General features: G+C 43.4%; 1 protein-coding gene across 1 annotated transcript; it reads right to left on the bottom strand.

Moving 5' to 3' along the window:
* Nucleotides 1-392: 392 nt before the first annotated feature.
* RND3 (Rho family GTPase 3) lies at nt 393-19,303 on the bottom strand. The gene is made up of 5 exons (XM_047085310.1): nt 19,080-19,303; nt 18,510-18,597; nt 5,456-5,565; nt 2,164-2,298; nt 393-722 (listed from the first exon to the last, which is right to left on the bottom strand). The coding sequence occupies exons 1-5, from the start codon at nt 19,227-19,229 to the stop codon at nt 471-473; spliced, it is 735 nt and encodes a 244-aa protein (XP_046941266.1). The 5' UTR covers nt 19,230-19,303; the 3' UTR covers nt 393-470.
* Nucleotides 19,304-20,933: the final 1,630 nt, after the last annotated feature.

The following is a 20,933-nucleotide window of genomic DNA, read 5'->3' as shown; positions in this document are numbered from 1 at the left end:
CTCTAGAAAACTAAACGCTAAGGTCACAGTGCCAGTTCCCCAGTGAGGACGGTATATTAATATATACTTTTTGTAAAGGAGATTAAAACATTTAAAAATTAAATCAAAGTAGAGATCCATGAAGAGATTGTAACAAAGAAAACAAAAACGCAAGCACCATTCAGAACGTGATTCTTCTTCTTGGAGGTCCTCTCGTTCCTCTTTATCTACTTCTAGCCCATTTGAATCTCTCTTTTTTGGCATATTTTTCAAGTCACACTTCAACACTCTTCAACGTATTCACTGAACTGCCTGTTCTACATGCCGAACCTAAGGACAGGATTCCAAAAAGATGAGCATCTTTCCAAACACCTCCTAAGCCTCCAGAATACGTGACTTTGGCTGTGCGCTTCATTCAGACTTCACCTTTCTGTTTTGCTGTTTGTGTTTTTTACACTAGACTTCCTTGTCCTCATTAAAGAGACAGAGATTCACATCACAGTGCAACTCTTCGCTTTGTCTTTTCGTAAGTCCGTAGCAACTGCAGAGAGTTCTGGTCTGCTGGGCATGTGTGAGATCCGCTTTGTGGCCCTCTGTGATTTGTTCCGCTTAACGTTTTTATTTGTCTTGTTTACACATGCCAAGGTGGCAACGTGAAAAATGTCTCTGACACTATTTTCAGACTGTAAAGCTGAGCATTCAATGTAAGTGGCTGCTCCAATCTGTTTGGCCATATTTGCCCCCTGAGAAGCAAAAGAATGGATTGCAATCAGCAATAAGTCCTTGGGAAAGTTATAAAGTGTCTTCCTAATACCACAGAATAATAATGCATTGCAAAACATTTCAAATATGTGAGCTGTGTTTTCCAAGTGTTGCTGCAAAAAAACCCTCCAGTTTTTAAAATGCATTCTTTTGTAATAAATTATAACATATGATTTCATAAATATTTGCAGTCAAGACTCGGTCTTAAAATGTTCAGTTATCATCACTCAGTAGACAGTGCTTGACTTCCCAGAGGTGTGAAAGCCTGATTTTTCTTGAGTCTAAATGGTGCTCAAAACTAGTCAATAGGCTGCATAAAAAACAAGGGTAAGGGGTGGAATTTAGAATCAAATTTGAAATGTATGTGATTATGTCTCAGGGCCAAAATAAACTGAGGAAATGAATAACACTGTTATGAGACCTATAACTTTGGGAAACACAAAGTACAGAATTTCTAAACATGGACCGGACAGACAACCAGGGAACACAGTAATAAGCATGTGTGCATCAAAATGACTTCTTTAAGTAGCTAGATTTTTATTAATTGCACATGTAAGACAAACATGACTACAGTATTTAAAATGATGAATCCTAAGGAAAATTCTAGCTATTTCAACATGAACTCTCTTTAGAATCTGGTTGTTAAGTTTTCAGAGAATGAAGTTCTGAAACAAATTCTTTCTAAATACTTGGGGGAGATGCCCACAGAAATGATGAATCTCTAAAAGACAGTTTTATGCAGTGTTCTACTTTACTGGCAATGTCCTTCTTAAGTATTTTATTGTTCTGCTGAGTGTAAAGTAAGATGACCTCTCTCACAGAGTATTACTGATTTGACCACATTTTCTCTTAGATCCATCTAACTTTAAACCCAGGAAGAGCTGCAGAGATATACAAAGGGTAGAATATGATCCACTGTTTATATACTCAGTAACCAAATATCATGTGATTACCCTACTGAATGACAGAGCATTTCTCATTTTAAAAAATGTTTTCCAAACTCATCTTATTGATGCACACACATATCCTTATCTAATCCTTATAAAGTAAACTACTAAACAAATATTGGAACGCTTTTTGAGAGGGTCCAGCATCAAGGTACCATCAAAATCTCAGCTGAACCCTGCCCCAGATCACTTTGCAGTCTTCACAGTCTGAGCTATAAGCTGTCATGAGGGGCTTAGATGCTCGCTGTAGGAGGCACCAGGACAAAGAACGCCAGCTCTTTCCTCCGTGTTTTCAGATGGTCCATCCGGGCACATGGGTCTCAGAATGCACCTTACTCAAGGGTTTTTAACCTGGAGCTGACTACTGGTGGAGCCTTTAGAAAAGCAGCTACTTTTTCCTTTATTCATAATGAGTGATGTTCCACTTTCGTCATCCTTTTTGAAATCCACATTTATACACTGACAACATACATACCTGATCATATGACACTGGTGTCTGTCTGTGATTTGAGAGCTCTACTAATGTACTAACATCTGTCCGAAGGTCAGATTTGCAGCCAACCAGCAGCATTTTGGTGTTGGGGCAAAACTCCTGGATTTCACCTTTCCACTGAGGGTGTGGGAAGAGAGAAGCAAGATGAAAAATTAGCATAGTGCCGGCATCTATATATCAGCAAACAATTCCTCCACTGGCGGACGTCGGAAATGGAGACTCAAAAAGAACATGTGAAAGAAAATGTCACTTCAGATGAAGAAGCAAACTTGCCTGTATCTTTCGAGTAGATTATTAAGTTTTACTACTTTTTAAAGTGGATTCATTAAGGAACACTTATGTATGTTATTATCTCTTCTCCCTCTCTGTGACTCACTACCTATCCCTAAGCAAGAAACTTGTTGGGTGGTGTCACAAGGTAGCTCCAATAATTTCTTAATTATTGGGGTATCTCTGAAGGATAAAAGTGCCTTAGGAATAATTATATATTCTAACACATGACTGTATCCTCAGATATGTTGATCTGGTACTTCTCAGCCTGGAAGGTTGAGAATAAGGCAGAGCCAACACAAGCACAGGTATGCATTCACAAATCCCACCAAGAAAGGCTGAACAGCCACCATGTGCCAACATTTCCAATGAGATTTCAGGGACTGGAGACAGTGTTAATAAACAGAATGGCCTGCCTTTAAGGAACTTCCATTCAAGTGACTGAATCAACACAGATCATGAAATTTACAAAGGCCCATCTCTAGGCTATTGGGAAGGCCTCTGGTCCTATAGCTGATATGCCCTTGAGTTAGTTTTAAATTGCACAAGTTGTTTAATATTTCAATTTAGTCCAATTTGGCTAGCTGTTTTCGTGACCTGAAAAGACTTATTAGAGCCTCCAGAAATGCCTAGGAGGGAATTCCAGTTGTCCTCTTAAAGAGTGAACAGCTGACTTTGTGTGGTTTCATTTCCTCAAGCTTCAGATGACCATCATGATGGGAGACAGGGATTCAGAGTGTTCCCAGGAGAGCTCTGGCTCCTGGGGATGGGGGAATGGAGAGCCAAGATCAGGAACCAGGCTGGCTCTCCCAGCCCACACACACAAGTACACATTAAGTGATCTGCTAAGTACTATGGTCGTTACAAAGATGATTAAGACATAGCTGTGGGGGTGCCTGGGTGGCTCAGTCGGTTAAGCATCCGACTTCGGCTTAGGTCACGATCTCACGGTTCATGGGTTTGAGGCCTGAGTCGGGCTCTGTGCTGACAGCTCAGAGCCTGGAGCCTGCTTCAGATTCTGTGTCTCCCTCTCTCTCTGCTCCTCCTCCACGCACGCCCTGTCTCCCTCTCTCTCTCTCTCTTTCACACACAAACACAAATAAATAAACATTAAAAAAAAAGAAAGAAAGAAAGACATAGCTGTGGAATCCACCCAAGAGCAGGGTTGACAAAGTCATGTATATAATACTAGATAAGAGGGACATCCTGCCAGAGTCATTTACAAGACCACTAAAGGGGACATCTCCAGATCTAGAGGTGTACTTTGGGCAGACAAAAAGGTACAAACATGTTTTCCACAAGAGCCTAATTTTTCTACCAAATCCCTCCTTCTCTCCTCCCTTCCTTCCAGAGTTATTTAGAAGCATCTACCATTTGCTAGATGACACTGGAGTTCGAACTGCAAGATGAATTGAAAAAGAAAAAAAGATCTATCCTGCTATATGTCACTCTAAACTCTTTGATATTCGAGGACTTGAAGACTCAATTAATCAAGACAAACTACTGCACGGGTTATCACGAGCCTTAAACTTCACACAAATGTAAAACATTCATTAATATCTCTAAGGCCAAAGTCACTATTCATTAGGTCTTAGAAGACAAAAGCAAAATAAAATAAGAGCAAGGCTTTTGATCATAAATTATGCACAACCTGATACTACATCAAGTAAAAACTCCAGTAAATAAGCAATCTCTTTGATCTACAGACAAGCAGTAGACATGTCGTTATGTTGTTCTTCAGCGGTGTAATGACTTTGGTTTCCTTCTGCATGTCTAGCAATTGTTTACAAGCACTGAAGATAAGAAAGGTGTATTCCTGCCTGAATCTGACAAACATTAGCATTATTTGTGTTAGATAACACATTACTCAAAATTGAAAGGAGTAAAAAGAGCCTTTGATCTTTCAAGAAATTCTTATTTCGTTGAGCTAACTGTGTTTGTCATGTTCGGTAAAGAGACCAAGGTGAGGGGGGGAATAAATCACCTTCAAATCCTCATTTCATAATGACATCCAAGATGAGCAGTCAAACATAATAGGGGAATGTAAACTAATAAAAACACACAAAATACAAACACATTACCTTGCTCTCAACCACGGCCTTTGTCGTAGCCTTAGTGCATGGAGAAGAGGCAGGTGATCTACAGAAGGCTCTGACTCTGAAACCTCACAGCACTCAGGCCAGGACTGAGAAAACAGAGAGTGGCAAATACACGCTCATCCATGGACAAGCCTACGCCTTCTGTGACCAGCCAGGGGCTTAGTCCTAGGTTGGTGGCAGCCCAGAAACACTCCTCTCCCCCATTGGCCTCCCTAGGACTTATGATCTGTCCTACAACAGGCTCCCTTCCTCCTGACCTCCCCCTGGTTCCAGCCCGAGCTTGCTCAGGTCCCTTCTCCACCTACAGAACCTATGAACCTCCAGAAACCAAATGTGTTCTCTATAGCATGTTTACAACTACTGTTTTTATCACTCTCTGATATCTATCTGATCACTCTTCACCTTGTCTAATGTCTGAAAACACACCTCCACTCCTCCTTTAACAGTACTATTTCTAATAAATAACATCATAACCAAAGCACAGCTTCTTTATCAAAACAGCTATTACATTCATTTCAATATATGAACAGAGGTCAAATGTAAACCTGTAAACTAAGGCACAATCTATAGGAGAAATGAAGGATGGAAAAAGAAACACATGCTTGAGAGTAATCCAATATTAATATTTTTGGCTGCACCATTTTCACCCAAAGGGTAAAGACAGAAGCTTTTTAAAGGGCATGTACTTTCTTAAAATGAAGGAACATTTTAAGCAGGTTCATGGTCAAAACTTTGACATATGTGTGTAGAAACGCTGCTGTAGTATGAGAGTGTTGTTTACAGCATTTTAATTACAAAATATGCAGCAAAGTATTAACTGGAGTGTTTGAGCTCCCCCAGCCAACCCCCGTCTCTGTTTTACAGATGGGCCAGCACCGAACTGTGCCATTGTCTCCAGCACTTGCCTTTTTTAGCACACTGTCCAGAGTCTCTGGTCTACTGATGTCAAAGCAAATCAGCACGGCATCTGAATCTGGGTAAGAGAGAGGCCGAACGTTGTCATAGTAAGGAGAACCTGAGAAGAAACAAAGAAACACACATTTTCAGATAAAAATCCCATTTATTTGTCATCTACTAACTCTACCTTTTTGAGTTAAACCCCCTGAATATCACATGGCTCTATTCCCACCTTCTCAAATTCTTAGAGAAGAATGCAAACAAGCAACAGCCCAGTGGTAGTATATACATTTCTACCAGAAGATAAGGAGGCCTCACTGGCATCTGTCTTAAATTCAAGGGGAGGAGCAAGGACTTTAAGCTGAAATCTGTATGGTTCAGGGTCCCCGAAGGCACCTGGGTGAAGTGTAGAGTAGAAGCATGAGGAGTCAGGTGGCCTGGGGTGCAAATCCACCTCCATCACTGAAGGAGGGGGGCAAGGCACATTTAGGGCTCTGTGTCTCTGATTCTTCATCCTAAAATGAAGATGACAACAATACCTACACCTGGGATTAAATGAACCCAGGCAATGACTGGGATTTAGTAAGGGACTGATAAGTCTCAACTATGGTTATGGTTGTATTGTTGCTATTACAAGCTGAGTGGTAGCAAGCACCGTAAATGGAGCTACTTCTTGGGAAAGAGACAAGACCTCAAGATCTCTCTGGTAATCGGATGGGATGAGTGGGGGAGGGAAGGAAGGGCCAGCTCCGAAAAGAGAACTGCAGTAAACACAGAGTCACGCTATCTCAGTTACACATTTGGATGAGCCACTGATTTGTGCGCTTGCTTACTTGAACTTATCCCCAAACCCTATGTGGACTCTCTTTCTGTTACAACTGAAGAATGTAATAAATGCCATATTGGTCATGTCACTTTTCTACACAGTTCCATCTCTGAGAGTGACACTGAGGCATGATGCAGGGGTCTCGGCCTGAGTTAAATCCAGGGCACCCAAATGATTCAAGTTGCCAGCCAATTAATTTAACCACAGAAATGTCTCATTGTTTAGAAGAATTTCTATTTCTTTTAAAATTTTTTTTTTTCAACGTTTATTTATTTTTGGGACAGAGAGAGACAGAGCATGAACGGGGGAGGGGCAGAGAGAGAGGGAGACACAGAATCGGAAACAGGCTCCAGGCTCTGAGCCATCAGCCCAGAGCCTGACGCGGGGCTCGAACTCCCGGACCGCGACATCGTGACCTGGCTGAAGTCGGACGCTTAACCGACTGCGCCACCCAGGCGCCCCTCTATTTCTTTTAGAATCCCAAAGGATGAGCAATTACATGAAGTCAATTATTGTACAATGGTGTGACTATAAAATTAAATACAGCTTGCCAATGTTATTTATTTTTTAAAATCATTTTCAGTATACTACCATTTTACAAGCATAGCATGAAAAATCATTTTACATATATAGGTATTTGACTCCAGAGGAGAAGAAGAAAATCTAAGCTACCAAAGTTTTTTTGAAACCCAATTTCATTTTGACATCACTCTCCGTTTCTAGCAGAAAAACATGACATGTTGTCCCCTGATAAATCAAAACCTCGGTAGTCAAAGTCAGGAGGAGAGAAAGACTATAAAAAACCTTTTACAATAATCTTTTACAATTCTATCAAAACAACATTCTTCAGGAGGCTGCTCTTGAGACCTAGAAGTTACTGTGGTTAGGGTGCATCTGGTATTCACTATGCAACCCCAGGAACTCTGTGGCCTTTTCAATAGCTGCTTTCGGGATGGACAGTGACAACTCCAGGACAGCTGTGTCTACAAGCAATGAAGTAGGGAACGTTCTAGGAACCAAGAAGAAATCAAAACCAGAATTTTTCACAAGCTGCAGTAGCTCCCTAACACATCTGGAATCAGGATTCTGGTGTTACAGAGACTGACAACTGAAAGGCATTTTTCAAAAGCTTAAAGGGTTTAGAGTTAAAAAATATCAAGTCCTTTTAAAGGCATACTGGCTATTAAGGCATACTAGAACGGCACTGTCTCTGAAAATGAGTTGTGACTGCTTTTTCAGCCACTAGAAGAAATTTAAGGTCAAGAGAATAATTCACAAACAACTCACTAATTTAAACATTTTTGAGAGGCATCAGAAATGAGATGGCTTATCACTGTTTCTAGGTATAATGGTTATTTCTGTATTTGTTTTGTGAAGTTCAATCTCAACCTCTCTCATTTCTGTGTTCAAAGTTAGACTTTGACTCAGCTTCCTCTGTAAATAAAGTTAGGAAATCTTTTTCAAAGTGCACGGTCAGAAAATTCCAGATTACAGAGTGGTATACAAATACCAGACACATACACAAAGACTTCCTCTGCTCTTCCAAGTTAGTAAGATATGACATGACCCCAAATTCATAGAGTACAGCTGTCTGACAATTCTGATGGCCAGGACCCTAACAGGGCCTCAGAGATCTTTCTTGGAAATCACTCACATTACAAAAGACAACTATCTCACTGTGGCTACTTTCTAGCCTCAATCAGGCCAACTGGAATTGGATGAAAGGCATATCCAGGTGCTTCAGAACATGACCTATGTCTGGATGAGAGTATTCTATGTAACAGAGAGTATACTGATCTCCCTGTACTAAGAGTTCTCTATGTTAACAATGGGAAGACCCAAAGACCATCTTTCCCAAATACAAACTTTAGGAAAGACAACCGGAGAATTACAAAGGTGCTAAAATAGGGTAACATCGGGACTACCAGTAAATTCCAGAGGAATGATTTCAGCATTTAGGTCACCAGGTGACCGCAGAGAATACTCCTTCCTCCGGTTGTGTCCTGGGTTCGCCTCTCCCACCCATTTTTATGGACACAAGGAGGATCTGGCTTTGTCTTCAGCCCTCAGTCAAAGCTGGAGATTCTTGCTCACTACTTTCTTTCTTTTTTTTTTTAAAAATGTTTTTATTTCTGAGACAGAGAGACAGAGCATGAGTAGGGTAAAGGCAGAGAGAGAGGGAGACACAGAATCCGAAGCAGGCTCCAGGCTCTGAGCTGTCAGTACAGAGCCTGCCATGGGGCTCGAACTCACGGACTGTGAGATCATGACCTGAGCTGAAGTCGGACGCTCAACCGACTGAACCACCCAGGAGCCCCAGTCTTGCTCAGTACTTTCAAGTGAGCTGCCTTCTGTGCTCAGTGGGTAAGCCCATATATCTGCAAAATATAGACAGTGGCCAGGCCTGAAAATGAAACACTGTGCAACTGAAACCAAATTCTTATGGAGGTTTGTTTCTGCTTTTGTTTTTATTTGGTTTAGTATTTTGAATGAAAATACATTTGTGTGTAAAGGTTTTCATGGGAAGTAAAGCTCCTTGCTGGATGAAATAGAAGGGTGATTTTAAAGAGCTTTAACAAGACCCAATTAGGAACAACACTTTGATCCTGTCTTACTACTTTTGCTAATGAACGGTACTTTTAGGTCAACAAGTGTCCAAAGGTGGTAATAAAACTGATCCTCACATTTAGTACTTATAGGTGTAATTTGTCCAACCACGAACTACAAGAATGATTTGGCATTAAAAATAGAAAGTCCATTTCTTCATTAAATTTTTGCTAGGGTAAGGTTAGAACTTTTTTTGGATAGAAAAATCTGTCTCTATTGTTTTGTAGTAAAGAAAAAAAAAAGACAAAAGACAATACAGGATTATAAGAGAATTGCTCTACTGGGAAAAATCTAGCAATTCATCAGCGAAGCAGGACCTTCAGTTAAAAAAAAAAAAAAAATCCTGTGTGATTTGACAGTGTTCACTCTGTGTTTAAGCACTTTGAATTCTTCCCTATCTATAAAGCCCATGCTACTACACAAAGGAAGTGAGAAAAGCAAAGTGGGAGAGTCAGGGTGTAATCACTGGCATCCGGGGATAACTCTCCAGCCAAGGAGAAATGAAGAGGAATCCCAGGAATGCCCCTGTGAAGTGACAAGCAACATGGAAAGGCAGAAGTGACACCAAAGTGAGGAGCAGAAAGCAAGCCGATGAAATGGACAGTATCTGCCTCGTACTCCTATATCCCTCCAGAAAAGTCTTAAAACATTCTGCTAGCCAAACGGCAAAAAACAACAACAACAAAAACAACAAAGAACAAAAAAACAAAGAAAAAACAAACAAAACAAACAAACAAACAAACAAACAAAGTCTATAGATTTAAAAGATGCACGTGAAAAGCTTCCAGGGTAAGTGTAGAACTGAACATGGCACACAGAAGAGCGCCAATCATTATGTAGTCAAGTACTGAACTAGAACCACCATACATGGTAGGTACTGAGGTACATATGGTGGGTGCTCCAGTATCCAGGAATGTTCTCAGGCCTAATTCAGTTAGTCTAAGCTTTGCTTGTCAAATACAACTCGTTCTCAGCATGTGAAATGGTCTCCATGCATATGGGAATTTCCACATGCTGCAAGTCCCTTACACTACCTGAAACTCTTAAGCACACAGCACCATTCCAAAGTCCTTTCTAATCACCTATCAGAACACCAAAAGGAAAACTCCAGGAAACTCTATATTGTAAAGAAACAACCATGGCCCATGTGTAAAATGTGCCCACCCCCCCCAACCCCCCCGCCCCATATAGTCAGAGGGCTTTGCTCTGGGTAAACTGGAATAAGTGCACGTTTGGGGTTCTCTTGAGTTCAAGTTTGGCAAACATCAGCAAAGTTCCAAAAACGTTTTTGAAACTTCAGGTCTAACCATCTTTGTCTTCAGGATCATTAATTCTGGGTGACAGCAATACTTCCAGCCCAAGAATAGTCACCAAATGCCTCACCCAGAAACTAATTCTGCAGACACATACCTGCTTGCTTAAGTCATCCTTGCACAAAGATAGAACACACCATATATGCACATACTTAAATGTATATGTAAGAAGATTCATGCCCAAAAGGGAGGCTTTATGGAACCTTTTGCAAAATCAGTTCAAACGCTGAGGCTTTACAGGAGCTTGAGAACTGCAAACCCTTCTAGTTGAATATTTCATAATTGAAATACTCTTTTCCTTGAACCTGAAATTGAAAAGCTTCCCCTTCCCCAAAAAGAAATCCCTACCAAGAACAGTAAAATTTGGAATGTTGTATAATTTTGGCAGAGAAAACATATTAACTTTTGGTAGTTTTAGTGACTAGCAAGAGAACATCTGTACCAGAAAGCAGCTACCATGCGAGCCTCTATGATCTGCCCAATTATTACCAGATTCCATTTCCTCATGCCGTCTCTACTCAGAGTGAAAGCTTCAAGTCAGCAATAATCTCAAGAATGTGAATCAAGTCTGGGCAGAACTTTCGTGTCTGGCTCAGTACAAGACTCTGTTGAATTCATTTTCCCAAGGAGTCTGAAGGATAAGCGCCATGCCTGTAAAAATGCAGCAAACATTCCCAGAGAGGCTATTTCCTTTATTTCTTTATAGGTTCAGATTAATAGGAATTATGAACAGATTTTATGAAAATGTGAGGGCATTTCTGTGTTGCTACAAAAATACAATCTATGTTCTCAATTTCTGGGGACAATGCGGTTACATAGTTAGAGAAGAGGTCAAAGAGGTAGAAATGATTGCTATTTTTGAGCTTTACATAAAGCTTTAGCTTAAACTTTAAACTCCTAATCTTATTGAGATACTTAAAAAATAGAAGAATAAAAATACTTTATGTAAAGTAGAACCATGGGAGGTCACAGAACTTGAGGGATAAGGGTAGACAGGCATTTTAAAAATTACATTATCATTCTGTAACAGATTGAAGATTTTGTGTTTTATATTATACGTAAGTGTGTGATTCCTTGGAGGAGAGGCCCATGAGCAAGTCCACCTTGCCACATGCTATGTCATCAGGCTCATTTTTCAAAACCAATGTATACAACACCTGCTAAAACTTCTGAGGCAGCTTACCCTCCATCCATGTCAATGAAGTTTCTGTTTTGTCATGGGCGTCTCTGAGTAAAGTTGCCAATATATAGTAACTGAGAAGATGTTTAAAGGGCATCAGGGGCACCTGGGGCACCTGGGTGGCTCAGTCTGTTAAGTGTCAGACTCTTGATTTAGGCTTGGGTCATGATCTCACAGTTAGTGAGATCAAGCCCCATGTTGGTTTCTGTGCTGACAGCGCAGAGCCTGCTTGGGATTCTCTCTTTTCCTCTCTATCTCTGCCCCTCCCCTGCTCATGCCTGTGCATGCATGCTCTCTCTTTCAATGAATAAACATTTTTAAAAAACAAATAAAAATATAAAGGGCATCAGAAAATGGCTAAGGTACTACCAGTTCAGCAGGCATAGCCACCAGCTCTCCAATGAGCTAATTGGAGAAACTACTGGTCCTTGGTGTCATATCTACATGCAGGAACTGGATTAATGAGGAAATATCTGGCTATTTCAGGTGGCATCAGAATAACTAAACTGGATATCTCACCGAAATGTGCAATTTAGCAAGAAACAAGATCGGGGGGGGGGGGGGAGGGGGGAACACACCAGACTAAATGAGATTTAAAAATAGGTCTAGAGGGGCGCCTGGGTGGCGCAGTCGGTTAAGCGTCCGACTTCAGCCAGGTCACGATCTCGTAGTCCGGGAGTTCGAGCCCCGCGTCGGGCTCTGGGCTGATGGCTCAGAGCCTGGAGCCTGTTTCTGATTCTGTGTCTCCCTCTCTCTCTGCCCCTCCCCCGTTCATGCTCTGTCTCTCTCTGTCCCAAAAATGAATAAACGTTGAAAAAAAAAATAAAAAAAAAAATAGGTCTAGAGATAGATAAGGACTTAGAAAGAGAATTTATACCTTTTTTTTTTAAAATACATGGTGGACAAATCTCCAAATGTAGTTTTATATATTGCTTATTGGAAATCACTGTACAAATTCAGAGCTCTCTGTTTTGCCTTAATCCACATCTCTTACAGAGTTTCAGTGTGAAAACTGCATGGAGCCTGGTTTTGAAACACTAAGCTAGTAGGGATCATTACCACCTTATGATCTAACTGGTTTTCTGCAATTTGTCCCTTGATATTCACATCACAAGTCCTCGTGCTTCTTTGGCTTCTTTGTAAATTCTCTCTCTCCCTTTCTCTCACAAGGTCAAGTTAAGTGAGAATTCTTCAACTTTCAGAATCTTGTTTTCACTGATAGCCCTTAAGTGTAGGCATGTTTCCAAGTGGGAGGGATGTTAAAGACTTCTTAAGAATTCAGTCAACTTCTAGAGATAAGGATGGAATTGTGGTGGGCTTCAGTGAGAATGAGTGAGAATGAGTCAGGGGGCTTGGGCTGGCCCCATGGCCCTCAATTACTCTTTGGATCTTTTTGCTGGGAGGTGAATCTAGCTTTCAAACCTTTAGATTCACCCTCCTATAAACAAGGACTGCAGTACCAAGGAGGAGGCCATTACTACCTTGCGGGCAGGAACTGCTTTGCAATATACCCTCCCTTGCTCCCCCGCCTCTACCAGAATTCCTGCACACAGAATACCCTAAAAAGCATTTACTGGTTTTATAATCATTTCTGTAAGTCTTGCCTTGCTATGTTAATTTACATGTCAAATCACAAGAAAAGGGACCAATGAACTATTTATTTTGAAGCTGCTTTTCTGAACTAAATACATACTAATCCCCAACATTGCTGCAACACTTCTTTCTCTGTAAAGCAATATTTCAGTACAGTGCTTGCCACAAAGACCATTTTTCAAATGTGATGTATAAGGTACAAATACAATATGCATTGACTTGTGTTTGTAGAGGAGTATGTCCTCAAAGTCAGGCCAGGAGTAATTAAGATTTCTCTTTCTTCCTTTGTCCTATAAGTCTAAAAATTAAAGAAAACTATATTTTCTGTTACTCTGCTAAAAACTAATACAGGAAGTGCTAACTTTAGCACTCATGGACAAAAAGCAGCTTGCATCATGACAAGATTCAAAACAGTGTTCATGAGGCAATGGCACAGTTATTGTAGAGGAATTTTAGCAGCTGAATTGAGTAGTTTATAAGTAATAACATGCCTTAAATAAAGTGGACATTAACGTGCATTGGTTAAAAGCTGGCATGAACGATTATTACTCCCTAAATTGCGTGTGCTGAAATTACACTGCAATCAAATCACTTAGGAAAAGATATGGTGATCCTCAAATGGCTGAGTTTCCATTATTAGGAGGCATTTGGCTTCATGCTACAAACTGCCTCCGTGTTTGGCAAATGTGGCACATTCTGATATTAGAACATTCACATTCAAGATATTAGAACTACTTTGGTCTCACTTACCACTTCAAAATGTTGAAACCATTACCCACTGTTTTGCAGAAACTCAATGAGTGAATTTGAGAATCATTCAGAGCATTTCTGCAACTATTAACACAAATACTCATCTTATCAATGAAAAGGGAATTTTTCTCATTAAAATCAATTAAGGATGGACCGGCATCCAAAGACTACCTTTATTTTTTTTTTTTTAATTTTTTTCAACGTTTATTTATTTTTGGGACAGAGAGAGACAGAGCATGAACGGGGGAGGGGCAGAGAGAGAGGGAGACACAGAATCGGAAACAGGCTCCAGGCTCCGAGCCATCAGCCCAGAGCCTGACGCGGGGCTCGAACTCACGGACCGCGAGATCGTGACCTGGCTGAAGTCGGACGCTTAACCGACTGCGCCACCCAGGCGCCCCCAAAGACTACCTTTAAAAATCCCCCTTTTTTGGGGCGCCTGGGTGGCGCAGTCGGTTAAGCGTCCGACTTCAGCCAGGTCACGATCTCGCGGTCCGTGAGTTCGAGCCCCGCGTCAGGCTCTGGGCTGATGGCTCGGAGCCTGGAGCCTGTTTCTGATTCTGTGTCTCCCTCTCTCTCTGCCCCTCCCCCGTTCATGCTCTGTCTCTCTCTGTCCCAAAAATAAATAAAAAAAACGTTGAAAAGAAAAAAAAAAAAAAAAAAAAAAAAAAAAATCCCCCTTTTTAGAGAATTTATGGTGGCATTATTTAAAAGGTTTTGTTTCCTGGCTGGGGGCGGGGGGGGGGGGGCTGGAATAACTTCAAGCAGCTGGCAAATTGCCATTTGTGGTTGCTCTAATTGGGGTGTGCACTGAAGGTGGGAGGGGGGAAGTGTTTCCTACCTGAGGAGGATCCAAAGGATGTATCAGCACTAGTGATGCCTGACAAGGGAAATACACTGCAACCAGGTGGAACAGTGGACTTGAGTTCAAGAACCTGACAAAATTAGCTCAACATAGGTTGAATATTAGCTACACTACGCAGGGAGAGCTTCCTTTTCCCCACTCCCTGCCCTACCAGGGTTCTATGACTCTTAGGAGCAGGACTGTATAATAATACTGCATCTCTAAGGCTTAACAGAAAGCCTATTCATGGTAGGTAAGGAAAGGAAGAAAGAAGGAAGGGATGGAGGGAGGGAGAGGGACAGAAAGAGACAGAGAGAGAGGTGGTGAGGGAATGGAAAGAACTGTCAAGTTACTGTGCCTCAAAAAGTGGGAAAGAATTCTCTTCTCTTGGTGCAAAGAGGTCCCACATATTCTAATTCCATTTGATGTTCTTTCCTCTACCCAAATTGGCACTTTTGCCTATGCATAATTCCATGACTGCTGGGCAGGGGAAGGAGACCCCTTATGAGAAGCTGTCCAAGTACAGAAGTCAGCAAAGAAAACTGCTTTCTACGTAACAGAAGTTAGGTAAATCTCATTTTTCCTATTAATCTTTAACTTTCACAAAATTCCAGAAGGGGGGAAAAATCTGGCATTTAGGACTTTAGAGTCTTGGGCTTGAATGTTCTCTCCAGAGTTAAACTGATTTATAGCAGTTGGAAAAAATAAATGTATCAGAATGCATCAGGCATATGCAATTATTTTCACAACCTGAACTAAACAAATGTCCTAGTGGGCAAAGAAAATGTCAAATATTTGTCAAAAAATAATCCTGTTTGGAAATTTGTCACAAAAACCTTGAGATGAAGTAGAAAAATGTTCGGAATTTGATATGATGAGCCACTGATGAAGTGGCTCTTGTTAGATGCCTTTCACTCGTGAATGATAAACCATTTTAGGTGAAAATAATCTATTTCGTAGAATTTAACCAGTACTTGGTGGCTATGCTTAGTTAACATTTCACTTCACATCAACATAATAGGATTCTAAATAATACCCTTGTCCCTTTTTTTTCCATTTGTATAAATCTAAATTTCAACTAAGATTTCATTACTGGCTAATTCTGCAGTGTGATGTTTTCTTAATCACGGTTTTTTCAAACCTTTATGTTTGAGTTAAACATGCATAGTTTTTGTTACGTTAAATAAAAATAAAAGTGATTATTTTATTACAGACTTCATTTCAGGTGATTATCTTTAATCTGATGAAAGGCAGTGTTTATAAAGTTGCCATTCTTTGCGCACAGGTAATTCAGTGGTAATGAACGTCAGGGAATCTTATCTCCTTGGAAACTATGCATACAATTATTCATTTGTTCATTTAACAGATTTTCCTGGGTGACTACTGTGTGCAAGGCGTGCTACATGTGTAGCATCATCATAGGGTGTACAAACTATTGAGTCTGGATTAAATATTTGAGGATATCTGAAGTGTTATTTATCTGCACGTGGGAAGCATAGCCTCAACTATAAACTGACCACATTTTGTTTGTTTTCTAGCATTTGAAAAAACAATGTGCCTTTTCTTCCCTAAAAAAAAAAAAAAAAAAAAAAAAAAGTCACTTTAGCTCTTTGGTCGCCTAATCTAAAATCTCCATTGGTGGTCCTGTGACTCATGGAGCATGACACAGGGGAGGCATAACCCGCATTCCTGTAGGCCCAGCCATGCCTCCTCCCTCCTTCCTAACTCCACTAGGAAGCAGTGGCTCTGTTCAGAACCTGGCTTGCTTTGTAGGTGGTGAAAACCCCAGCAACGGGTGCCAGATCCATTGAGACTAAGAGCTGAAGGCAACCAACGTCCTGGGAAACAAAAAGACTTGCCTGTCTGGCATACTAAGGCCAAGAAGTATACAGCTGGGAGAGACCCTGCACATTGTCTAGCTCTGTATCTTTTCAGATGATGAAATGAGGCTCAGGGAGGTAGAGATTTGCACACAGAAAGCCCTGGTAACCAGTAGCTAAGATCTAAACACAGGTTTTTATCAAAGACGAGATTAGATTTACAGACCCCAAGACTAAAGAATTCTTATCATGCATTAGGTCCAAAGAGACTGGGGGAGGGTAAGTACCGATGCTAATTACCGGTACCATACCAGCGGTACTGCACTCTAGGTATAACAAATATCATGATATGTCTGGGAATCAGAGCCCATTAAATACTAGGCTATGTAACAATTCTGATAATAGGAGCTATTGAAATAAGAAAACACTGCAATTCTATCAACACCTTCCCCATAGTTGTGAGACCGTGTGCACACCCCGATACAGTACAGGGTGAGGTTCTGGTTCTGCTCTCCTTGGCCAGGCTTGAGGAAGAGCCTGCCTCTCCAGGGGGTAACAGAATCAGTGCTTCTCACTGCAACACTAGGAGCATCTGGCACCGGCCGTGAGAGGCGCTCGTGCGAGACTTCTCCTTTGCCTTTGTGCACGGACTGCCTCTGGCGACCCTGTCAGTCTGGTATCTTCCTCGTGTTCTTTAATCCCCTGAGTCCCTCGGGGCCTCCAGAGGTTAAAACCGAGGGCTGCGTGAAGCTCGCACAGTCCAGAAGCACCTCCACGAGGCCACTCCCAGCTGGGCTCAGGTCCACCCTCTGGGGCCTCCCTGCCTGACGGCAACGCTTGCGTGTTGGCACTTGTGCGCTCCTCCAAGCTAGTTTCACCCGGGATTTGGCTCGGTTTGCCCGCAGCAGCCCAACTCCCCGCTAAGCTCCCAGAACTAAGCGCGGGGACCTTCAACGGCCTTCCCGGTGGCTCCTCCTCCTCCAGAGGTGTCACCCTTCTGGGAAACGGTACTCCTCCCTCTCACCCCCGCCCAGCACTGCTGGGGGGTGGGCGGGAACCGGTGCCAGCCGGTGATTCCAGGTCGAGCCTCCCGCCCTCACCAAGCTTGACCCAGCCCAAACCCCTAATAGCCACGCGCTGGGAGCCTCCCCACCGCGGGGTACCGGGCCCTCTCTACCACCGCGCGCCAGGTAGGTGGGTGGGCGCGTAGGAGGCGATAACCCGCCCTTGAACCCCAGACCCTTGAAAATAATTTACCACGACGCCAATAATTCAACTAGACAGGAAGGTCAAAGGCGAATTGTGCTGCCCGCGGCCTTATAGGCTGGCAGAGGGTGATGCAACGGGGGTCAGGAGGGAAGGGCGAGGGCCGGGGGTGGGGGGTGCGTGCGGCGGCGTGATCACTGGGGGCTAGCGGGGGTGTCGGACCTACAGATTCGCGCCGAGGCTACGCGGGTGGCCGGCAGCGGGAGACAAGGGCAGGCGACCGCTCGGCCCGAAGCTGCCCGCGCCACCAGCGCATTCCTGGCAGTAGGCGTCACGAGCGCCGCGGTTGCTTGCGCTCACGTTACAATCCCTCCAAGCGCTGAATACACACGTAACTGCGTCGCTTCAGGGATTTTCTCCCACCTCCCACTACTACCGCTGCGCTCCCAGCCTCTCCGACAACCATCAGGTTAGATCCCGGAGGGGCGCCCGTCGCAAGCCAGGTAGTTCTGAGGCGCCGCACGCATCTCCCCAGTACCGGGCCACCTTGGCCGCCCACAGGCGACTCCGGCATAACACCCCCACCCCCACCCTGGGCCCAGCCGCTCCCCGGCCACCTGGCTAAAAGCAGTTCCCACGGCGGGGTCACCCAGCGGGCACACAGCGCCCTTCTCTCCCCCCTGCCATTCCTCCCTACCCATTGTCGTCCCCCACCCCCACCCAGAAGGGACAAAATTTTCACCGAGCAGGGACTGCGGGAATCCCACGGAAGAGGCAAAGTTAACCCAGGGGCGCCGAGTGCGCTGGTGGTGCGCGGTTGTGTGCTTGGGAGTGAGCCACGCGCGGGGTCGCGAGACCCGCCGCGCGCCCTGGAGCTGCTGGAAACCCGCCCCAAGGGCCACGCGGTCCGATGACTCTCTTACCCGAAGTGTCCCACAGGCTCAATTCTATTCTTTGTGTGTCGATTTCAAAACTGGCCGTGTAATTCTCAAACACTGTAGGGACGTAATTCTGGACAAACAAAATGGACAGAGGAAGGGAAGAGGGCAAAGAGATTATCTAAAATGTACGACACCCGCAGAACACCCTCCGAAAATCGCTTCCTCACTCCCCAATTAAAAAAAAAAAAACATATATAATGTCGCACACACCAGATCACACACTAACCACGCAGACCCCTTCCGAAACCCCTGACTCACCACCCGCACCACCCTGCTCTCTCCAAGACCTGAGGATCCAAACCTCCCAACCCAGGGTTCCGCACACATGACTGAACAAGTTTCAGAAGCTAATAGAATGTGAAGATGCGTCCCCTACACGCTTCCAGCTCACTTTCCCTTTCCGGGCAGTCTAGCCAGGGGGAAAGTTGTAAGAAAGACTGCTTAAAAAAAGAAAATCGGGTGACGGAGGAAAAGCAAGGAGAAGCCCAACTCAAGACGGGGGGATTCCCGAGGGCCGACCCCCTCCTCCAAGCCTCCGCCGGCCACACTCACCTCAGGGAAGCAGTCTTTGGCGAAGACATGCAGCAGCGCAGTTTTCCCACACTGACTGTCTCCCACCACTACTATCTTGCATTTCACGTTCTGATTAGGATCCATGATAGATTTACTAGATAATTTCTGGCTGGCTCTTCTCTCCTTCATTGATCTTGCCTTATTTTCTCTTGGAACAGGAATTGTCTCTTAAGAGGAAAAAATATATATATTTCTCTCTATATAAAAAACATATAAAAATAAAACGCAAAGCTGGTGGGAACTCCTGAAGCGCAGCGCAGACGAGGGGCTAGAGGAGCAGGCTCGTTACTCCCCTCCAACAAGTTTTATGCCTGACTCCACACCGCGCTTCCCAAGTCCAATTCCGATCCGACTGCTTTGTTTCACGCTCTCTGCGCGGCTTTATACGCCCGGCCTTCCAATCCTCTTTCTCAATGAGAGAAGGAAACTGATCCGCCTCCTCCCCTTTTATGGAGCCTGGGAGCAAGCGCCGTCTGGTTACAGGCGGAAAATGTAAACAGTGCGCCCTCTAGGGTGACCGTGCGGGATCTATTTCCCTACTAAGTCTAGGGCAACTTGGAGATCCCAGCGTTGCTTAGCCGATGGATAGGACGGTACAAGTCCAGAAGGAGGTGGGAAATGGGGATCTGTGCATATTGATTTTTAGCAGGATTTCTTTAAAACGTTTTAGTAGGGGCTGCTTACCATAAGCCTCATGAACATTGATGAAAGCAAAAACATTTCTCACCCAAGTTAAAACATAGTTTAAAAACATAAGAGGCAAATCTTGGGTTGGGAAGGGTTAAGTGGTTTTTTTTTTTTTTTTTTTTTTTTTTTTAAAGAAAGAAATGGTTTGTATCACGTATATAGGCCATGGAACAATAGCTAAGCCAGGCTATTTCAGAAGCGGGAACTGGCTTGTCTGGGTCACAGCAACACACTGGTTTCTGAAAGCTGTCAGTTTCAGTCACTCAGGAGAAGGCAGAAAGGTCTGGGGGTGTGGGTAGAAGAGGTGGAAACAGAGAAAAGAAGATTCTTATAACTCAGTGCAAAAACCATTAGAGACTCAGCCCTAATGCACTAGGGACCCAAGCACACAAGGCAGCCCTTGCCCCTCTTGCAGTGAGGAAACTTGGTAGGAGGGGATCTGATCCTGACTTTATTTCCTCTATCTGTAGCCTCCCCCTCCCTAGAATCAAAGCAACTTCAGCTGTACCCAGAAAACACAAATATTCTTACTTGGAAAATGCAGGTACAACTTTCAGCTCCCTCCCCACCTCTTCTTCACATCCATCCGTCTCCCCACCCACCCCAAAAGTCTGAAAGGGAGTAAAAATGGCCTTGCATTTGTTCTTTTTTCCCTATAAGAGGTCCTTCTTTTCTCATCTTCATCTTCTGTGCTTCAAATGGAAAGATTTCAAATATTAAATTTTAGTAAGGACAGGGACACCTGGGTGGCTCAGTCGGTTAAGCGCTCTGACTCTTAATTTCCACTCAGGTCATGATCTCGTGAGGTTGAGCCCCACATTGGGCTCAGGGCTTGGGGTGGAGCCTGCTTAAGATTCTCTCTCTCCCGCTCTCTCTTCCCCTTCCCCGCGTTCTCTCTCCCCTCGCCCCCCACACAAAAAATTGTAGTAAGGACATTGGCCAAAAATCTCATAGGTACCTCTATGGAGACTTCTAGGCTTATAAAGGAGAAGGTGAGGTGAAAACCCACAGTGTTCAGTATGGAGAATGAAAAGGCACACAGAAAGGGGGTTAGAAGCACGGATATAAGTATTGGATGCTAAGACCATGAAGCCTCATGGGTCCAAGGATGGTCTTGTCTTCCTTTCAGAGCTGAGAAAATGGTGC

Source organism: Lynx rufus, unplaced genomic scaffold (genome assembly GCF_022079265.1).
Source record: "Lynx rufus isolate CCGP_SWC_20201006 ecotype Redwood Valley unplaced genomic scaffold, mLynRuf1.p SCAF_2, whole genome shotgun sequence".
NCBI lineage: Eukaryota > Metazoa > Chordata > Mammalia > Carnivora > Felidae > Lynx > Lynx rufus.
This window is presented reverse-complemented; position numbering and strand designations above follow the sequence as displayed.